The following is a 22027-nucleotide window of genomic DNA, read 5'->3' on the forward strand; positions in this document are numbered from 1 at the left end:
ATGCAAACCAGGTACAACATGTGATATTATTGACAAATAAACTCATTACCAGTTGTTTACATGCATGGCAACACATCGTTGATTCTTGTTACTACAGCTAAATTGTTCTTAAACTAAGAACTCCATACAAACAGGCCTTGGAAGGCCCATCGGTACTGACCGGCTGCCGTGTCTTCCTCAGCCCACAGGTATCACTGGATGCAGATATGGAAGGGCACGTGGTCAGCACACTGCTCTCCCGGCCATATGTCAATTTACAAGACCAGAGCCACTAACTCTCAATCAAGTAGCTCCCCAGATTGCCTCACAAGAGCTGAGTGCATCCCACTTGCCAACAGTGCTTGGCAGACCAGGTGGTCACCCATCCAAGTGCTAGCCCAGCCCAACAGTGCTTACCTTGAGTGATCTGACGGAACCGGTGTTACCACTGTGGCAAGGCCGCTGGCCTAAATTGTTCTTGAATGATGAAAATTATACTTTTCACTTGTAATTATTGATATTCTGCTGTATAACAGAATAAAACACATTCATTTGCAACTTTAGAGGGATTCTTACTGTTTTGTGTCTCATAACTCCACAAACTGTTATCACCTTAACGATGTCCATTTTTATCACTACAATTATAATTAGACTTTGCAGATTAATAGCATGTAGTTATACCCATGCTTTTTTTCTTCTCATAAATTTTATACATGGTTGTCAGCAGAAATTGTTTGATTGGTTATTTCGTCTTCTTTACTTCTGTGAAACATTGTACATGTATTTAATTTTTTTTCCATCGGAATTCATTTCAGAGGATAGGTTCACAAACAGGGATTATTACCCCAGTTACAAATTGGTTTAACTTCTGATGGAGAAAAATTTCTTAGCAATAATGAGAACAGACTTTGAGTCAAATTCAATTGTATGTTATATATAGGTCTCCTTAGTTACCAAGTCCCATGATTACAGAATTTCATCATAGAAAGGGCTCCATGGCACACCACACTGCTCTGCAAACTCCTAGCCCCTGTCTGCTCTGATGTTACAAGTATGTGCCTGGTGCCTCCGGAATATGTTCAACATAAAGCACCACACCAATCCAAACAGAACCTTTTACCTGTAACTTTTAGTACTTAAACCACTTAGTCTTTCACAATTCAGTTATAAGCCTTTTATATGTTTCTACACATATAAACACACACGATCACATAATCTCAAATCAGCAATAAGGGTGCATATCACCAACTCTCATGGACCACCATGCACATTTACAGTGTCTTGCCTATAATACCACACTATGCTGTGGGTTCTGACAGCCGATCCCAGAAATAAGGGTTTTTTGCAAACAAACAAACACACACACACACACACACTCTGCATGTGTTTCCATTGCAGTATTGTTAATTGCTTTTTGGTGAATAAGACCTACTCCTCCACCGTCTTCTTCCTGCCACACAGCTGTTTTGTTATGCACATTGTAGTGTTTTATGGTAGTGTTAATTGACGGATTTGTATACAATCATCTTCCCTTTGATGAATTTCCTGCTCCACATAAAATGACACAGGATGTGAAGCGATTCTGAAATTACTTAAGTATGTATGGAATCTTTGTGCTTCTCTAAGAGATAGGGATCAGTTTCATGCCTTTCAAATCCCAGCTCAATTATGTAGTTCCTGAATGTTTTATTCCAACAATGAGGAACTTCTTTTAGACCATAAAGGCCTCATAAGACATGCCTGATTGCTGCTATCACTGTGTCCGACAGGTTGCTTCATATACATAGGATCCTACAAATCACTATATAAAAAAACAATGACCACATGTGTTTGGATTTTCATTTTTCAGTTGCTGTTTGCACTCAATATTGTTCAAATAATGTATGTGTGAGTATAACTACACAAAGGACTAAAAACCTACTCATAATCAACTCTTATTTGTTGTGAAAAACTTTTAATTATCATTCTGGCTTTCAGTTTATTAACTGCACCATCAGCATTTATTTTTATTTTGTAAAATGATTTACAGGGAATAGCTCTTCTTCCTGGAGAAAGATCTTCTGAAGAGTAAACCCAGGTCTGATTGTCTTTTAGTGCTTTTATCCATTGCTTCCTTTCACTTATCTTGTTGATATGATTTTACAGCGTTGTGAAATGACTATGGTAGTTCACAGCTTTCTTAAAGCAGAAGCTACATAGTCTTGTTGGATGTTTGAGTGTTAGCTGATCCCATAGCTCTGTTTGTCATACCCCCACATACATTGGTAAGTCCTGTACAAATCAAAATATATGTAGCAAAAACACTGCAGTTTACTGTGAGCATACATTATGACCCTAGGTGCACCCACTTTGCTGTGAAGTGTAGGGCATTATCTTATGTTGAATAGTGCCTTCTTATGAGTAGTTCCTCAAACTTCTTTGTTGTCAAATTGTACCCCAGTAAGGTTCATAGGAACTTTTACATGATGTCCAACAGTCTTTGCTTCAGCTACAAATTGCCTCAATTTAAGAACAACCTCTTATCTTACTTTGTTGAAATAAATGTGTGAAAGTCTTTTATAAACATCCGTAAATAGCACAAAATAACAATATTGAGTCACTGGATGTTGAAATGGACCAAAACATCTGCATGAATCAGCTCTTCTGGATTGGTAGTTTTTTCTTTTCTGCAGAAAGGATGTCTATGAGCTTTTTCATAAATGGAACGTTCACATAATTCAGAATACAGATTGACATTGATGTTTTACTCCTTGCAAATTATTTCCTTTTACATAGTATGTAATCTAATGTCCAAATCTGTCACAATATAACTGAAGTAAATTTTTATTGAGTGCATGTAGTAAAACAGAAAAGTGTGGTTCAAAACTTCTCATAGATAATCTGAATAAGTCTCCAAAGCAGTCAAACTTAAGTAAAATGATATTGTTCCTCTACTAATGCCATATTTGAACCAATCATGTTACATTTTTCTACTGATGAAATAAATTCATTATTTGGATTTTTACCCTGTGTAACATGAACAGAATAAAGTTCCTTTGAATTTGTAGTTATACTCTACATCTTCCAATGTCAGTTTCTACCAATTTCTATTTATTGCTACTTCAGTGGTGATAGTTTCCTTACCAATTCCTTCAACAGTACTTCCAACTTTATAAGTAATTAGCAACCTACCCCGGCTTTGTATGGGTAGCACAAAATGTCTACAACTGAATGACTTGTCTGTTACAGCAGTAACAAATCATATAGACAAACCTTCCTGCTCAATCATTCTATCTATCAATGAAAACCACCAAAATCCCTACAGCAGTTCCTGATATTAGTGTTCATACACAGAGTAAAACAAGTGGTGGGAGACTTCAAATTGGTAATATGTACAGACAGTTCATGATGACAAAAATTGTTCAAATATCTTAAAATTCCTTCTGACATTAGTAATGTGGATTGTTGCTGTACAAACCAGCCTTCTTAATTAAACAGTCATATATACATATGAACAAACAATTTATACAACTCAGTTCAAACTTTTCAAGCAGAAACAAATTGTATTACCTTTTTTTAAAGTTTCATCAGTCATATTTGTTGTCAAAACAAGTGATAGATTCCTATCAGTTTTGAGAGCAATATTATATGATAATTTTTCTGCTGGACTGCATCTTCTACAACCAGGTTTAATTTTAGCAAACTTTCTTTGTCAACGTCAAGTGGTCCTGAAATACCTCTGTTCCAGTTACCGAGTGAGAACAACAATGGTCCAAACCCGCGTCCAACCATCCTGACTTAAGTTTTCCATGATTTCCCTGAATTGCTTCAGACAAATGCTGGGATGGTTCCTTTGAAAGGGCCAATTTCATTCCCCATCCTTCCTTCATCCAATGTGACTGATGACCTTATTGTTTGGTCTCCTCCCCCCAAATCAGCCAACAACTTTTTCCAGTTATTTTTCATACAAGATACCCAGTTTTTATAAGATTTTTTTCAATCATTTTGCTGTCACTGAAAATGTAATTTTATTACAAATTATGCAAAAAACCTTGATTTGACTCTCTAGAGCACACAAAGTAACTTAACCACCAATTGCACAGGCAGAATGGAAAAGAGGGAGGGGGGGGGGGGGGGGGAGGTGGTAAGCTACAGTTAGTGAGTGTGTAAATGATAGTATTAACAGGTTACATCAGTACAATCAATAATTCAACAAGTGTACTAGTTCAAAGGCAATAGTTTCCCTTGTAGAGTACTGAAAAAGGGATAATTACATTAAGAAAGAACAACAGAGGCAAAACCAGACTGACGATGCTCTGCCAGAGAGAAATCACATAAAATAAAGAAAGGGTAAAAAAATGGAGCATAACAAATGATGTTTCTTACTCTGATACTGACAGTGAATTAAAGAACACTTCTCACATGGAAATAGTTCACTGATAATGTTCTGGGTAATATTACATATATATATATATATATATATATATATATTTTTGGTCTTCAAATATGTCTGCTTGTGTCTGTATATGTGTGGATGGATATGTGTGTGTGTGCGAGTGTATACCCGTCCTTTTTTTCCCCCTAAGGTAAGTCTTTCCGCTCCCGGGATTGGAATGACTCCTTACCCTCTCCCTTAAAACCCACATCCTTTCGTCTTTCCCTCTCCTTCCCTCTTTCCTGATGAGGCAACAGTTTGTTGCGAAAGCTTGAATTTTGTGTGTTTGTTTGTGTGTCTGTCGACCTGCCAGCACTTTCATTTGGTAAGTCACATCATCTTTGTTTTTATATATATATATATATATATATATATATATATATATATATAAAAGATGATGTGACTTACCGAACGAAAGCGCTGGCAGGTCGATACACACACAAACATACACACAAAATTCTAGCTTTCGCAACAAACGGTTGCTTCGTCAGGAAAGAGGGAAGGAGAGGGAAAGACGAAAGGAAGTGGGTTTTAAGGGAGAGGGTAAGGAGTCATTCCAATCCCGGGAGCGGAAAGACTTACCTTAGGGGGAAAAAAGGACGGGTATACACTCGCGCACACACACACATACATATCCATTCTCATCAAATGAGAACTAATTGTGAATGAAGATATAGTTGGTCATGGCGACTAGGAAGGAGGTTGTTGGTTTGAAATCTGTTAGGCATTGGGAAAGGTAGTGTTCAACAGCAGTAAGGACATGGGCATTAGGGATGTTAATGTAAGGGGAGGTGGTATCAATAGTGACCAGCAGGGCACCATGTGGTAAACGGACAGGAAATGTGGAGAGTCATTGGAGGAAATGGTTGGTATTTTTCATATAGGAGGGTATGTTCCAGGTAATAGGTTGAGGGTGTTGATCTTTGAGAGCAGAGATTCTCTCAGTAAGGGCACAGTAACCAGTCACAAAGGGGCATCCTGGGTGGTTTGGTTTATGGACTTTAGGAAGCATGTAGAAGGTAGGAGTGCAGAGAGTGGTAAGGGTGAGCAGAGAATTGGACTCTGGGGAGAGGTTCTGGGATGGGGCTAAGGATTTGAGGAGTGATGAGATCCTCCTGGATTTCTGGAATGGGGCCATGTGGATAGGTTTGTAGGTGGATGTATCTGACAGCTGTGGATTTCTTCTGCCAGATAATCCTTGTGGTTCGAAACAACAGTGGTGGAGCCTTTATCTGCAGGTCGGATTATAAGGTCGGGATCAGCTTTTAGAAGGTGGACTGCATTTCTTTCCACGGAACTAAGGTTAGTTTGCATGTTGAGGCATTTGGAGAATGATGATGAGGCAAGGTGCGAGGTTAAGAAACACTGTAAAGTTAACAGGGTTTCTTAACAGGGTTTGACTTGAGGCCAGTGGGGGTGGATCACAGTTGGATGGAGGAGTGAACCGAATTAGGCAGGGTTCAACATTGGTCTTTTGTTGAGTCTGGTTGGTACGGTTGGTGGTGAAAAACTGTTTCCACTGTAGGGACTGGGGGAAGGAGAGAAGGTCTTCAACAAGTCCACATGACTGAATTTGGGAGTGGGGCAAAAGGTGAGGCCTTTGAAATGGACTGATATTTCTGTGAGGCTAAGGCTTCTGGAGGACAGGTTCATTACTTTGTTTCGGTTCTGTTTGCATTCTAGATTCTGTGGATGGTGGAAGGGAGTTTTGGAGGGTGGGGTAAATGTAGTAGTTCTGTGAGACCGGGTTTGTCAGCTGTGAGGGGATGTGGAGGAGGTTTGGAGGTTGTTGTAGAGGGGGTGGAGAGTGGTACTCCAAGATGGGAGTAGGAAGTGAGCAGGACGGAGAGCTTTCTGAAGTGGCATTGTGCATGTTGCTCTAGTTCCTGGAGGGCAAGAGTTTCAATGTGTGATATGGGTTCCAGGAATTAGGGATTGCATAGCAGGAGAATTTTTCAGATGGAGAGAAGGTACTGCGGGGAACTTTGGGCTTGGTTGATATGCTTTTGCAGCTAAGGACTAGTGTAATCTGAAAAGGTGGCAGTTATTGTGGAAGGAGGGAGAGAGACGAAATTTTAATTGTGACAGGAGACTGGCATTCAGTAGTAGTACAAGGAAAAGCAGAAAAAATAATAGGAGGGAAGAAATCAAATGTGATGCCATTTGGAGAAATTTTGCACAGAGAAAATTTAACCTTTGTTGATACTTAGTTTAAGAATCATAAGAGTGTTGTATCTATGGAAGAGACCTGGAGACACCAGCAAAAGTTTTCAGGTAGATTATATAATAGTAAGACAGAGATTTAAAAACTATATTTTAAACTGAAAAATGTTTCCAGGGGCAGATGTGAATGCTGACAATAATTTATTCATTCTGAACTGTAGATTGCCAATGAAAGGTTAAATTAAAGAGATGAGACCTGGATAAATCGAAGGAACCAGAGGAAGCTAATAGTTTCAAAAGGAACATTAGGCAATGATTAACAAAAACAGGCATAAAACAGAAGAGGAATGGTGGGTACCTTTGAGAGATGAAATAGTGAAAGTAGTAGAGGATAAAATAGGTAAAAAGACAAGACCCAATAGAAATCCTTGAATAGCACTTGGGATATTGAATTTAATTGATGAAAAATACATAAATGCAGACAATGCATCTAACAAATTAAATTGACAGAAAATGCAAAATGGCAAAGCAACTATGGCTAGATGACAAATGCAAGTCTCCAGAAGCATATACGACTAGGGGGAAGATAGACTTTGCCTATAGAAAAACTAGAAGGAAAAAGAATAAGCTGTATGAATATCAGGAGCGCAGATGGCAAAGCTGAAAAGTGGAAAGAATATGTATAATGAGAATGCAAAATTAATTGAACTTGAAACTAAAATTATAGAAAGGAGAAAGGAATTAAATGAAGATGGCATGGGGGACATGAAACGGTGAGAAGAATTTGACAGAGCACTGAAAGACTTGGGAACAAGGCCCCTGCAGCAGATGAAATTCCTTTAGAATTATTGAGATCTTGGGAAAAGTGTGCCATGGTAAAACCATTTCAGATGGTATGCATGATACACAAGATAGGCAAAAATGCCCCCAGACTAGGGGGCAATTTAGTAGGTCATGGTTGCAAAAAACTGACTGTTGTTGTTTACAGCTTGCTTTCAAGTCTGCTGATCACAATTCTACTTCAACTGTGAACATAGTAGCAGTATTTGTACGTGAACTGAAATTTTTTTATGAATGCAATTTGAAAGTGTTGTATGTTTTCAATTACACTTTTTATATCTTTAACAGCAACTTCTGAACAAATTCCCTAAACGTAAAGTCTATTGTAGCAAATAGGTTTTCCTCACAGCTGTGGTATTTTTTTTTTTTTAGTGATAATTTTAAATGTTCATAAAATTTAAAAAAAATATTGGGCAACTCTATTTTTAGTCTAGAATATGATGGAGTATTTTCCAAAAGAAAATTATTACTAACTGCTAGGAAAAAAAATGAAAACTAATGTTATGAGAAATTAGGGAGGAAAATAATTTTTTACCATTGGTAGTAGAAAAATCACTAATGTAATTGGACTGAAAAAAAAATGAACATCCTCAAAGTTTACAAATGCACACACTGCTTCTTTTATTTGGGAACATAAAAGTATTTAGATAAAAAATAAAATATTATAAGAGGTGTGAAACTGTGCCGACTGAGTAGCAAAAAATGTAGTCGTTGAAGAATTTTCATTCTGTAGGACTGTGAAGAAACTTCCCGTGAGAAAGTTGTTCAGAAAATTACAAAACTATTTTTGGTAAGATATCAGACATCATTATTGTGTCGTATCACATACAGAGGCAAATTACTTCCGCGATATTCCGTGCGTAGCAGCGTGCGAGTCATTGTAGGTCGTTGCCAAGAGTTTTGTTCGGACGGCTCACTTTAATATGACCGAGAATATTCCCTACTTCTCGAAAATATTTTACTGGCAGCTAATACATGCATCCATCAATCAAAACGACAATATGTACTATACAAAAGTAACTGTAGTTATTTTGAAGCCAATATTTTCACTGAAGTTGAGCAAAATATTTGTTTGAAAGGTTTTGTGAAACGCAAATTTTATCTAAATTTGCTGTAAGCCTATTACTCTCAGCACGCAATACGTGCTTAGTACACAAAAACCTCGTTCTTACTACTGCAATGTTCCTGTCTTGTGTTACAAATTTTGTCCATCATTATAGTTTCTGAAATAAAAACCAAGTGGGCAGAGAAGACAGTACATTGAAGTGACTGGCCAGAATAATCAATTTTATCTCGGACATTACCCTCTATTTCTCTAGCCATCGGATACTATCCTCTGTCTTACTAAAGTAATACAATTCTATGTTCTAGCTTTTTGTAAAAGTCATCAAATATTATAGATTTCTATGCATTTCTCGGAGAATCAGAATAGGTGCTGGAACTGTTCTGATGTTACTGCACTTTTTATATATACAGTCGATACAGAATGGCCACAATGTTTTGTCATTTTATGAACTGCATTATCCTTAATACAAAACAGCCAGTAAATCCTATGAAAAGAAGGAGTTAAATTTCGAATGTACAAGTAAACCGAATGCAGCAAGATTATATCTGAATGTAAAGACATTCAATACAGGTTTTTACAAAAAACTGTTGTTAATTAATGCAGAGTTGACAATCTTATTTTAACTGACAGTTACTGTCGAGTAAACTAATTGCCACTACCTGTGATAAATTTATCAGACATCTACTGTAAGGGAAAAAAATTCGCAGTATGTCCTCTGTAACTGAAATGAATAGCCAAACATTTAAATCAAGTCAGGTTTTGACATAGACAGCACTTACCTAAATTGAAGGATTTTCTGGCTCCGTGTCTTCAGATTCACTGTCGTTTGTTTCAGCCACGTGTATCATCACAGATTCTATTATGGTGTCTCTTAAACCCTGGTTCAAAAAATCAGTTTCTTGCAATGCTTCTGTGTGTTTTATGTACCTCTCCCAGTCCTGCTGAGTAACAATGTCATGAGCTTCGTTTGTTAGCTTCTCGACATCAGCAAGTCTGAAAGTAGTATTTCTTTTTGCTACTTCTCACTTTACTTGGGCCCATATCAATCCAATGCGATTATACTGGCAGTGATATGGTGGTAGACGTACCACTTGGTGTCCCATTTCATATGCCAGTTGATCTAATTCGCAGCCTTCATTTCATACTGAAAATGAAACATTCGTTCTCTTTAACCACTCCATAATATCTGCCTTGTGCCAATTTGAATGTGGCAGCTTTTCTATCTGAATGGAGTGGTAGCTGGCGTTTTCCATCACGATAATTGACTCTTCTTCCAGCGCAGACAACAGTAGAATAAACCAATTCTTAAAAACTTCTCCATTGATTTCTGAATGGTAATCGGATTGGCAAGTACTTTTCCCACCACGAAAATCAAGTTTGGCCTCTGGTATGAAGCCTATGGTTAATGAACCAGCGTGGGCAGTGATTAATCGGCAGGCAGTAGGCACTTTCAAGGCGCCGTTTCCTTGGGAGCCATGCCATATATATTTATGGGTGTGGTTCTGTGAAATACAAGTTTCATCCAAGTACATGCAAGAAGTGGATTGTACACCAAAACTTCGCTCTTGCTGCTGCAATGTCTCTGCGTTCCATTAAGAATTTCCGTCCGTCATTACACTTCTTGAATCGGAAACCAAGGGAGCGGAGAAGATGAAGAACGGAGGTCTCTGAGCCCGAGTGATTAATTTTTTCACGGAGGTCAGCATGTATTTTTTTAGCTGTTGGATACTCGCCTCTGTCGTAATATCCAAGTACAGTTCTACGCACGAGCTCTTTGTAAAAATCGTCAAAGTTGGTTGATTTCCATTCATGTTCATATCCCTTTATTGGAGAATCGAAACACTAATTCATGTCTAGAGATTCTGCCAATGACGCGGATTTGCTAATATGGCCTACAGCTGACTTGGAGACACCACATGCTTTAGCAGTAAATTTATGAATTTGCACAAAATTTAAGTTATTCCTGGCTTCTTCATTGTCGGCCAGATTAGTAAAAAACTTGAGTACATTCAATATGATAATTTTAGATTGTTTATGAATGTCTTTCCGCCCTTTATGCACAACAACCGGAGGAGTACTACAAGTATGCCGGTGCTCCTGCATTGTTGTTCAACACCGAACACACATAGAACCTTTCCAAAGACAGTAAGACACTGAGATCAGACGTGAACACTCGATATGGCAGGGTAACACCACAGTCTAACATAAACTGTGGTAACACTGAGCTTTCAGCTGATCTGACTTACCGCACCACTAATGGTACCTTCATGGCAACAAAGCCGAGAGGCGGGTCGAATCACAGCCCGCAGCCCTTGCTGGCGGCAGGCAGTGGCCGTGACCTTGAAGACTCTACTTTCATGCTGGCCACTCAAGTGACCTCCTTCATGCAACTTTGACCACAAATATTGTCTTACATCATTGATTGAAAATGCAAACGAGAACATCAACTGGCAGAATTTGAATTACTCAGAGCATCTCTTGCAGTTGCCTTAGGATCTTCTAATTTCTTGTGCCTTTGTCCCACTTGGGTGCATGGTTGGCATGGTTATTAACAGATTTGGCAAGTTTAATTTAAGGGGTGGGTGGATGCCCTTCCTATTGCCACACTGTTATCACCCACGATGAAATATGTGCACCCCAACTGTCTGTGTGTAGCGTTATTCATTTGAAAGTGAGCAAAAGCTTTTTAAATCTGCCTAAAAATCATTCTCAATGTTTAATGGAAAATCTCATATAAAGATGTGAAACAAATACTAACAAAGAGATAGAGGGGCTGGCCAGTACTTACCTCAGCTCAGTACAGCCGATAGATAACACAAAACAGAACAGAAAATTTACATTCCTTGTCAAACCCTACAATATTCCCAGACCGCCTTCTCTACCCAGCGGTTCCTACCCCTGTAACTGACCCCGCTGCAAAACCTCCCCCATGCATCCCCCTACAACCACCTACTCCAGCCCCGCTACTGGTAAAACATACACAATTCGAGGTAGGGCCACATGTGAAACAACACGTCATTTATCAGCTGACATGCCTGCACTGCACAGCCTTTTACATCGGTATGACGACAACTAAACTGGCTGAGCGCATGAACGGGCACAGGCCGAAATCTGATGATTCCAAAATAAATTGCAATGTAATTTTAAATAGAAAAAATGGCACAGCCGAGAGGAAGATATATTTGCCGTAATAAATAAACTGACAACTGACAGTGTCAGTTGTGTTTTACTTGATCTTGTAGTATTATATAGTACTTGTTATAAACAACAGATCAAGAATTCAAAACATTCAGTATTGTAAATTTATTGAACAGCAACAATTTTGAATAAGCTTTCTAATGCTGATGAAAATACAGAATGCTATTCAGAGATTTAATTTATTAGATTATCAATTAAATAATATTTCATTTTCACTAGATAGTCCTTGATCTTCTTTGGAAAGTTACTAACATATACATGATTCTGCCATAGATGAAATTTTTAAAAAAATGAAGGAAAAGTGACCATGAAATGGGTAACACTGTTGTTTCTCCAAGATGCAATTTTGAACAAAGAAAAAGAGTTCTTCCATTTCTTCTTTCACATTTTGTGGCCAAGCATTTTTATTTATTTTTATTTTTTTTTTTTTTTAATATAAATATCATACATTTATCAAGGATATTTATACAAGTTTACTTAACTTTTTATACAAATTGTAATACTGTCCAATTCAATATTACACTCCAAAATTTATAGTTTATTGTACAAGGGAAGAGAGTACATGCAACAGTGCTAAGAGGCTGAGCAACAAGAAATAATATGAATCCACTGGTGTTTGGATCAATAATTTCTAAACTGTGAGATCATTATTTGTACCTTGTTTAGTGTTGTTTATGCTTGTATTATGTTTGAAGAAAAAGAAATTTGTTTTGCTGTATATAATTTAACAGCTGTATTTATTGGCTGCATTTATAGGCTGACATTTTTTGTTTCTACTTGCAGGCACAGGATCAAGAATGTGTTCAACGAACAATTTGGCAGTGTTTTTCGAACTTATCACAACCCTACATATTTCTCAAGGCGCTTGTTTCGCTTTGCAGACATATATACTTCCAACATTACAAACTTGCTCAATTATTCTGTGAAGCACACCTTCTATCCACGTAGAGGTGTTATGCCTCATGAATATACCTCATATTTTGTTTGAGAGAAAAAGTATTTTACTTTTATTTGCAAGCAGCTGTAAGATATTGACAAAAGTAATGAATTGCTTTAATTGTAGTGTGTGTAAAGATGTAATTTTGGAGGAAGATATATGTGATTGACAATAATTAAAAATGAAATATAATTAGCACATCACAAAGAATTAAGTAACTCTCCTTTGTGTGATGTATTTCATGTTTGGAATTTGGAGAAAGTTCTCATAAATCATTGGCTTTATTTTTTATCAGTATGTTATAGCTCTGACTTTTATAAGCAGGCATTCTGACAAGACTTCTTTTTTTGTCATCTTCAAAGGAATGTTGGAGCTGTTAAATGAAACTGTTTGCAGGACACAAATATTTCTCTTGTTCCTAGCAGACTAGTTTTTAATTAAGTAGTTCTAATGGTAACAGTACTGAATTAGCATATGTACTTTTTAAATTTTGACACTTTTGCATTATAGTTTGATATCTTTTGAATTTACTTTGCAACTTTAATTTAAAAAAAGGTCATCAAGCTTGTGACAGTATTGAAAAGATGATCATGAGACTTCTTGTATTATCAGTTGTGGAAAAATTGCTTGCATTGCAAATTAAATGAAACAATCACTGTTGGTATATACAGCATGTATTTGTAAAGTTTCGTCTATCCTGTCAAAGAAGTAGTCACCAGTTATGTGAATGTATTCCATAAGTGTAAGGGATATAGAAAATTGCACTCTGTGGCACAGGGAAAAAGTGCAGACTGTGAATAAAACCATGCTCATTAGACATACAGGTCAGATATTAACCATAATTTGTTTGTCATTATGACAATTAAAACTAGATCCTGATGGATGGAAGACATTTACCGTAACCTGTCAAAACTCCAAAGAACATGGCGCTTATTTTTTCCTAAACTTAACTCTCCTATGGGAGCTTAAAACAAACTAGGAGAAAATAGAAAACAAACAGAACACAGAGTTATGATTGATGCTAATAGCAGTCTATTGACCAAACAGAAGTCACAATTGAGAAGCAAAATTGAGGAAGAAATGAAAACAAATTTTAAAAAATGATGATTCACTAAAATGAGAAAACAGGTAGAACAGAAGTGACACAAATTAAACTGGAAAAGATAGAAACAAAATGGAATTACAATTCATTAAATTTCAGGAGTGCAGCTTCATAAACTCTTATTTCTTCTTTTAAGCTGTATAGCTTCCAGCCATTTTCAGAGTAAGTCAATGGACTGAAGCTGCACGATTCATTCTGTTCTTTTAAGCAAAAACATCTTTGTGAGTTTATTAAAGAAATGACCTGATTCATGATTTTTCCAGGTTGTAACTCCCATATCGTTTAATTAAATTCTTCACAAAGATGTTCTTACAGTGCAGCATTGATAACCCAGAATGGTGCAAACATTTAGGCACAGATTCAGTTTATGTGTTCTCTTTGCTGCTCATCAGTGTCTCTGGTGCTTATGTGTTTGTGGTTTACAACAATGAAATGAGTTATTGTAATCTCAATCAGTCAGCTCACTCTGAAAATGGCCAAGAGGTTTCTGGCCAAAATATTAGAAGAAGAAACAGAGTTTATGCAGCTGCACTCCCAAAATTTAATGGATCAGTTATTGCACTGCGAAAACATCAAGAGACACAAATCTGAATCCTGTCAACAGAGAAGAGTAGACAGGCACAAAGATAAAGAGCAAAGAAGAGCAAAGCAGAAGAAAGCATGAGATAGGGACCAAGAAAGAGCATTGCATATGATAAAATAAGTCAGAAGGGGATAATACCAAAGCCATTTTATCTCTACATCGTGTCCGACTGTACTTCATCCCTGATGTCAACAAACAATTAAACTCTAATTTTCCCATTAAAAAAATCATAAAAGTATTCTTTTTACTATTACCTTGGCCTTCCTTTTCTGCTAACTTGGCTTCAGTTCCTGGCAAATGAATCTTAGAGTCAAAAAAATTGTGATTTGTGTAAATGGGCTTTCTTGTGTGAACTTTTTGGGTTTTACAACTTTCAAAACAACCAAGAATTGCTTATGTTCATACAGTTTGTATTATCTTTTCACTTTTTTACTCATATTGTATTATATGCACTCACTTTCATTTTTAACAATACTTGAAATCCAGTCCATTTAGAAGATTTATTGTTATTAATCAAATAAGGTGGAGTTTATTGCTATAGATTTTTATATATTTGTATGTCACTGTTGAAATTGTCAGTAATGTTGTTATTCTTTTAACTGGCATCTCTCTAGAAACAGTAATGTTTGTTGAACTTATTGAAAAAGTTTAAGAGCAGTAGGAAAATTATCTTTGAAAAATAGTAATCCAATTGCCAGTTGCTGAATTTAATTCATACATTTTGTTATCATTTTTTTATGGATTTTTATTGATTCAAGTAGTTAATGGACACAAAGACTGTCACTCCAGCTGTTAAAATAAATATATTTACTAACAAAATTTTTATGTCATATTTGACATTTTGACTTCTGTCTGTCTCTTTATATGTGAAAGAAGTACATTTTTTAAACAGATCTTTCTTTCTACTAAAATGTATTTGAATGATTACAACAAAGATTCTGTGAAGAACATGATTAAACTAAGCAAAAAGTGATGTGTAAGGCATCAGTCTTATAGGAAAGCTCTTAATTTTTCAACTGAATATGAATGAGAATTGTATGACAGGTAGTTAATCTCTCATGTGGTTAATTTGTGATTTTTACTGTTCCTTGTTTCGTAATATATGACCACAGGCAACGTCATTACAAATACATTTATTTCATTGAAGATTTGCAGCTATTGTATGATGAATACTTTGAATGATAAGAGGAAATTAAGCACAGATATGTATTTACTGCATTACTGTTGTTACAATATTGTCCTGATCAGTTCATCATGTTTTGGGAAAGGACAAATGATTCATTTTTGTATTTTTTTATGTATTACCTTTAAGTGAATTTTTATATATTTATATTTTTGTAATTTTAGCTTTTTGTCAAATTCTTAAGTGCCATACCATGTCAGAAAGATACGAATTGACCAAATACAATTGATAAGCTGAACAGGTAACAGGTTACATTCTTACGAAGAAGTTTAACTAGTCATTTTTAACTATTACTAGTACAAATCAGCCATGCTGCAGACTTATTAGAACTTCCACAAATTATTTGTGTAGAATACTATTGGAATATATACTGTAGATGCAAGAAATAAATGCTTGATGATTTAGAAATGAAATATGTAAATGGAAATGTCATTATTTTCACTTTTAAAGTATTAGTAGGAGAGGAATTTCTGTGAAGTCTAGTTTCTTTATGTTATACATAAAGAGATCCACACTGAAACTTTATTTGATTTCATGTCATCCATGACATTGCTGTATTCCAGTAAATGGATGTGACAAAATTTACACCATGACTTCAGAAGTATTATTGTACCCTGTAACTATATATTGTTGTTTTGTTATAAAAATATTTAATAAATAAATGATAATTTGAGATGAATGTTCCTTAAATTTGGAGAAGGTGAATACTGTTATGAAGCATTTGATTGCTTCTGAGAAATATTTTTTAATTCATCTTGATAAATACATTGACACAGAAATCTTGAGATTCGCAATTAGGTGTCTCGGATTATTTTTTGTATAAAAATACCTCTTTCTCTTAATTGATTAGAAAATACTCATTTAGATCATGACTTATTGTAACACACAGGAATTTATATGTATTATAAAATATAACAGTATTTTAAATGTGTTTTCTTCCTTATTTAAAGTTGTGCAATTTAATGTAACTTATGTTGTTATTGCACCTTATAGTATAAATCAAATTAACAGACACATGTTCAGTTATGTATGACATCCATTATTTACTTATGCTGAGTACCACTTACAAGTCACTCCTGCACTGCATTGTTTTTGTGCATTGTAAACTTGGGCATTAAATGGTCCCTTGTTCTTAAGTTAACCATACCAAATAAAACACAGTTGTTTGTCTCATGGCATTTAACTAGATAAACCAAATAAAACACAAATAAAGTAATGTAACTTTAATGTTACATATATGTGTTGTACAGTGCTCAGAGACAGTCATTAACTGTTCATCAGTTACTCACAAGTATTAGTAATTGCTTGAATTGACAATAACATCAGTGTTTTGTGTCTCATAACCAATTAAAATTTTGAGTTGCAACTTTGGACTACCCTTATTTATAAATTACAACTGTCTCCACGGCTGGAAACAGCTTTTAATGAAAATCATAATGTGCCCTTCCTACACAGGAAGTCATATCAAAATATTGTGTGTTGTCATTAGTATTTTGTATCAACAAATGGAATTCTCATTCTGATATGTGGATTATACTAGAAGACTTGTCTACAACTGCAGTGGCAGGCTGGACCTAACATACACACATTCATAGAACAGATGGATGAACAATCATGATCTATAATGTGCATTTTTAACTTGCAGTATAATGAATAATCCATTAAATTTTGGGCATCCAGCCATGCAAATACTATTACTTCAACTGATATTTTGGCACTATTATCAAGCCATCCACAGAGTGAGTTGAGACTGACAACAAGGTGCCAAGCAAAGCTTTATATACTTCACAGCGGCAACCAAAATATCAGCTGAAGAAATGGTATTTGCACTGCTTCATGGCCAAAATTTAATGGAGGATCTGTAGTATATAGCCAGTTCTGAAATTAGCTTTTCAGACAATGACACCACAATGAGTTAATACTGTAGACTGGTTCTGCTTCTACCTTTAAAGTTTGTTGAATTAAAAGCATAGATGTGAGATGGAATGCAAAAAGGGACCTCTTGTTGAAAATTTTAGATTTTGTTCCATTGTAATTTTTATGTTCAGCAGATTTATATCTCTAAATTTCAGTGAGTTATGACAGGTTGAATATTGGTGATGGAAAATAGATGTTTTTAGATAATGTGCTTTAAAGTTTCGCTTCACTACCATTGTGTATTTTGTCATATTTAAGAAACAAATTGTGCATATATATTATCTTTAAAATGCCCTCTGTCAAATGGTACAGACTTTACTAAGTTAACATTACACATTAAGTGGTTAACTCCTTCAGGCCTATAGCATTTTATAATGCACAAAAATTTAAAACCAAATAAATTGGTCCCAAATTGAGAAAAATTAGCATACCCTGCACAGCTTTCTTCTAAAAATATGCATTTCTTACTCTGTGCTAAGTAATTTTTAGAGCAAATTTTGGTTTTGATGTCATTAATGGGTCCAAAACTACCTACAATTTTGAAATCATGAAACAACCAAAAATAGATTACGTAGATCCCATGTTTTATAGTGGCCAAAGGATTTGGTTTTCTGCTTCTAAAGTACTTTTCTAAAGAGGCTCAAGGTCATTCACAAACAGCATTTTCACTTCCTCTTCTTCTTCTTCTTCTTCTTTGGTTCTAGAATATCTGGCTGGTGAGATTCTACCTCAGAATCCTCATTGTCACTGACTTGAGGCTTTGGTTCTGCTTCAGAACACAGAATCAGGATTTCCACAGGTTCTGGAAAACAGGGAATTTCAAACATGTCAGGGAAATCAGGGAAATTTGAGAAAACACTGGAAAAATCCTGTTTTTATCTCAGTAGATGAAATGTTTTGTTTACTGAGTTGTCATGCATCACTGTTGGCTGGGTGCAGCTGACTACGTTCATTGCTTCCCTACTCCCTCATTACAACTTCCTACCACTCCCCTCAGTTTGCAATCGAGAAGCAGTGAGGCATGAGTGTTTTGTTTGGATCTGATTCGGAGAGACTGTAGATGCAGCAGCCAGAGATGGCAATCATGTGTGCACGAGTTGTGTCTGAGTGATTGTGTGAATGCGTGTGCACTCTCGTTTTCTGACAAAAGCTATGGCTGAAAATTTAGGTGTGAGAGTATGATTGTCTTTTCTATGTGCCTGTCTGCAGCTCAGAAATCATATTTACAGTGCATTGCTACCTATCCTCATTATTATTGATTCTCAGAGTATTTGTACAAGTTATCTGTTGCATGGATTGATCCCCGTGGTCTCATTTCATCTACATGCTGTCTGTGGCTTGTGAATAGCTGGCCACACGAGTGCATTTCCACGATGAGCCAAAACCACAGGCTGTTTCTGCAGATCTCTATAATGGATCGGGCCTGCCAATTTGAAGCCATTCGATTCCCACTAATGTGCAGGCCCTGCCTGTCAGAACTAGTCTCACCGATCTGCCCGCAGGCCGGGTCTGTTAGTGTGTGGCGTAATGCAGCGGTTTTTCAAGGTTTATCCATGGATCCAGGACTGTGGTGCTCCTCAGCAAAGCAGAGACCATAGATGATGAATTTCAGGAATTGCGACTGTCTCACCACAAGCATGTCGTACAGTGTGGCGTTTCATAGACATTCTATTTTTTCTCTTACATTTTGGCACTTCAAAAGTCATTTATATGTTAGAAAGTATGGACGATAAGAAGAATAAAATGTGTCATTCATTGGCGGTTTGTATGCTATGTACTCATATATTTCTTGAAAGAAAAATCACACAATACCTGTAAAATAATATATATAACACAGTGGGTAATAACCAACAATAACTAACATAGTAGAACCAACATGTTATTGACAGTCACCTACACTTTTGGTTTACACAATTCTTCCCCGCCTGATACACTTCTTTCAAGAGGCTTATATTTTCAGAGGTTATTTCTGAAATGAGTGTAGGTATTTTAAATCCGTCTTGTGACTCCAAGGAAGTGCATATTTTTGTCACCAAATGTGTTTCATTTTATTGAAATAAAAAAACATCAGGGATCTTAATGAAGCACAGTGTCAGTTTACATCTTAACTTACAATTGAGATCTCAAAATTTGTTAGGGAAAAATGCTAAATGTCTGGAAACAAGGAAAGATCAGGGAATATCACCTGGGGAAACTTGTGGCAACCCTGAGAATGTTTTTTTATCCCTCTTTGTAATAGGGAAAGATGCGGTACACAATTTCATTTTCATCAGTGTTCATTTTGCAGTGTTCACTCCATTTGTAGCTAACAATATTTAGTTACATGAGGCACTTTGTCAGCATTACTGTGCTTCAAGAAATTTAGCTAGTCATATGTATTCACAGCGCTTCACCTTTTTGATTTCTGGCAGCAGCAGTGGGGTAAACATGTTGTAGGTGTAGGGTTTTGTTGCTGGCATTTTAGAGCTGTCAACTGCAAATTGGTAACATTTGTAGGCATTTATAACTTTCACATAAGACGGGACCACTTGTTTGGCATTATTGTACTCAGAAAATATTCTTACACAAAGCTAGTCTGAAACCCATAAAATGCCTTTCAAATTTAGGAGATACTAGTTTGAGAAGCACTGCATACATAACTGCAAGATTTAGAAAAGGGGCCTGTTGTTGGGCTGATGTTAGTTCCCCATAACAACAAGAAGTCCTCTTCCAGAAGACAGATATCAATTGCTTTTAATGATATTGTTAACTCCAGTTTAGTTGAAACAACTTTCAAATCAGTATGAGCATGTATAGAATGAAGTATATTACTGCAATATACAAAAAGAAAAAAGTAGATATTTTGATGTTATCGAACATTTTTGTTTCTAATGAAAATTTTACTTCTTTGATAAGTGGTTCCTTTTCACTTTCTGTTACACGTGCACACATAGATACAGTAGAGATGGGGGATGCGCTCTTGAACTAATTCATAGAGTTGAATCTTTCAAAGGAGTGAACAATCAGTGATTCAGAAAAAAAGAACGGTAGCTCCAAACGTTTCTCACAGCAGAGAGAGAGAGAGAGAGAGAGAGAGAGAGAGAGAGAGAGAGAGAGACGGAGCATATCAGCGGGGCCTTTGCTGGTCAGAGCACACTGAACGCCACACAACACAGCCAGCGCCGGCCTCTGCCCTGCTTCTACCTTGGCTGCCTGCATTGTGCAGTGCCCCATTGGATTTTGTGTTTCACATATGCCGTGCCGTCCATGTGCGTCGTCTGCCGCGCGCAGTGTCTGGTGCAGCTTAACTTCGCATCGCACTCTGTCGGCGATCGTTTCAGTCGCACGTCCTGTCCTCTGGGCAGTTGATGCGAGCAACAGGACAGAGAGCCACCTAGCGGATAACATAGGAACTACTTGCAACAACCTGCTCGCAAGAGAACAGACGATTTGTTTCGGAGCGGGTGAGTTCACCGCTCCCCCCACCCTCGGAACTCGCCCGCTCAACGCTCAACCCACTGTCTCGACTCTAGCCAGAGCGTTGAGCAAAGCGACTCAGGTGTCACTCTGCTCTCTGCGGTCTTAGCTCACGCAGTAATACAGCTCGCGGCTCGACCCGCTCGACTCAGCGCCTCTGCATCGGAGTTCGTCCCTACTGGATATTGTTCTTCGTAGTAATACCGCTATGTATGTTACATTATTATGTTATGTATACATCAATTGTTTTTATTTTATTTTTATTTGTTTAAACTGATTAGATTAGGTTCCTGATGACTCCTCTTACTATAGGATTTTTATTATGGACACTCGAATTTACGCTTTAATTACGAGTGAACCGATAAACGTATCGCAAAATGTGATACACCAATATTTTCCTTGTTTTATTCTGCGTAAGGCTATATGCAGCACTTTCGTTTTACAGTCAAATTTATATATTTTTTTTTTCTTATTCTGGTACGGATTTTGCGATTTTAGGCGTCTTCGGAAGGAAACGTTCACTTTAAAAATATATGGCTTGCGATGAATTTGTATGAGGTTAATGAAATTTTAATACATTATAGCCAAATATATTGTTAATGTAAATCTCAAGTTACAACATTTTCCGATCACCCAAAAAACCACGATAGTGCAAAATAAATCAATAATCAAAAACTTTGTCATATCGTGGAAATTTCAATAAACAATACAAAATTCTTACTCATTATCTGTGTTACTTAAAAATAGGATCAAATAAGATCAAAATACAGGTGTAGTACTGGAATAAACCAAGTTTAAAGGACAATGTGCCTTCCATTTATTTTCTATTGTAAATGAGTGGTGAGTCATGAAAAAGAGCTAATTCATTTCAGGGAGTGAACAGTTCTGATCCAATCTCTGAAAAGAACAGTTTTGCCCATCTCTAATATACAGTGGGTAGGCAAAACAATGTTAACACCTGTACTTACTGGAGAATGAGGGTTGGGCCCCCTTTTGCCAATAATATAGCTGCCATTCTTCTTGGAATACTGGCATATAATGATTGAATAGTCTCCAGTGGAATGTTGTGCCACTCTTCCATCAGAACCTCTTCTAAATCCTCTAGTGATAAGGGAGGGAAATCTGCTTCAGAGTCTGCACTCCACTACTGCCCACAAGGGTGTGATAATGATCAAGTCTGGGAAACATG

General features: G+C 36.6%; 1 protein-coding gene across 3 annotated transcripts in view; it reads left to right on the forward strand.

The window, feature by feature from the left end:
- LOC124605339 (5'-nucleotidase domain-containing protein 3) overlaps nt 1-15726 on the forward strand; it is a 132320-nt gene extending 116594 nt beyond the window's left edge. For all 3 annotated transcript variants that reach the window (XM_047136949.1, XM_047136958.1, XM_047136968.1), the window contains one exon: nt 12444-15726. In XM_047136949.1, the coding sequence (XP_046992905.1) occupies nt 12444-12648 (205 nt within the window). In that variant the 3' untranslated portion in view covers nt 12649-15726. The remainder of the gene's footprint in view (nt 1-12443) is intronic.
- The last annotated feature ends 6301 nt before the right edge of the window (nt 15727-22027 follow it).

The sequence above is a fragment of the Schistocerca americana genome, chromosome 1, assembly GCF_021461395.2.
Source record: "Schistocerca americana isolate TAMUIC-IGC-003095 chromosome 1, iqSchAmer2.1, whole genome shotgun sequence".
Classification (NCBI taxonomy): Eukaryota; Metazoa; Arthropoda; class Insecta; order Orthoptera; family Acrididae; genus Schistocerca; species Schistocerca americana.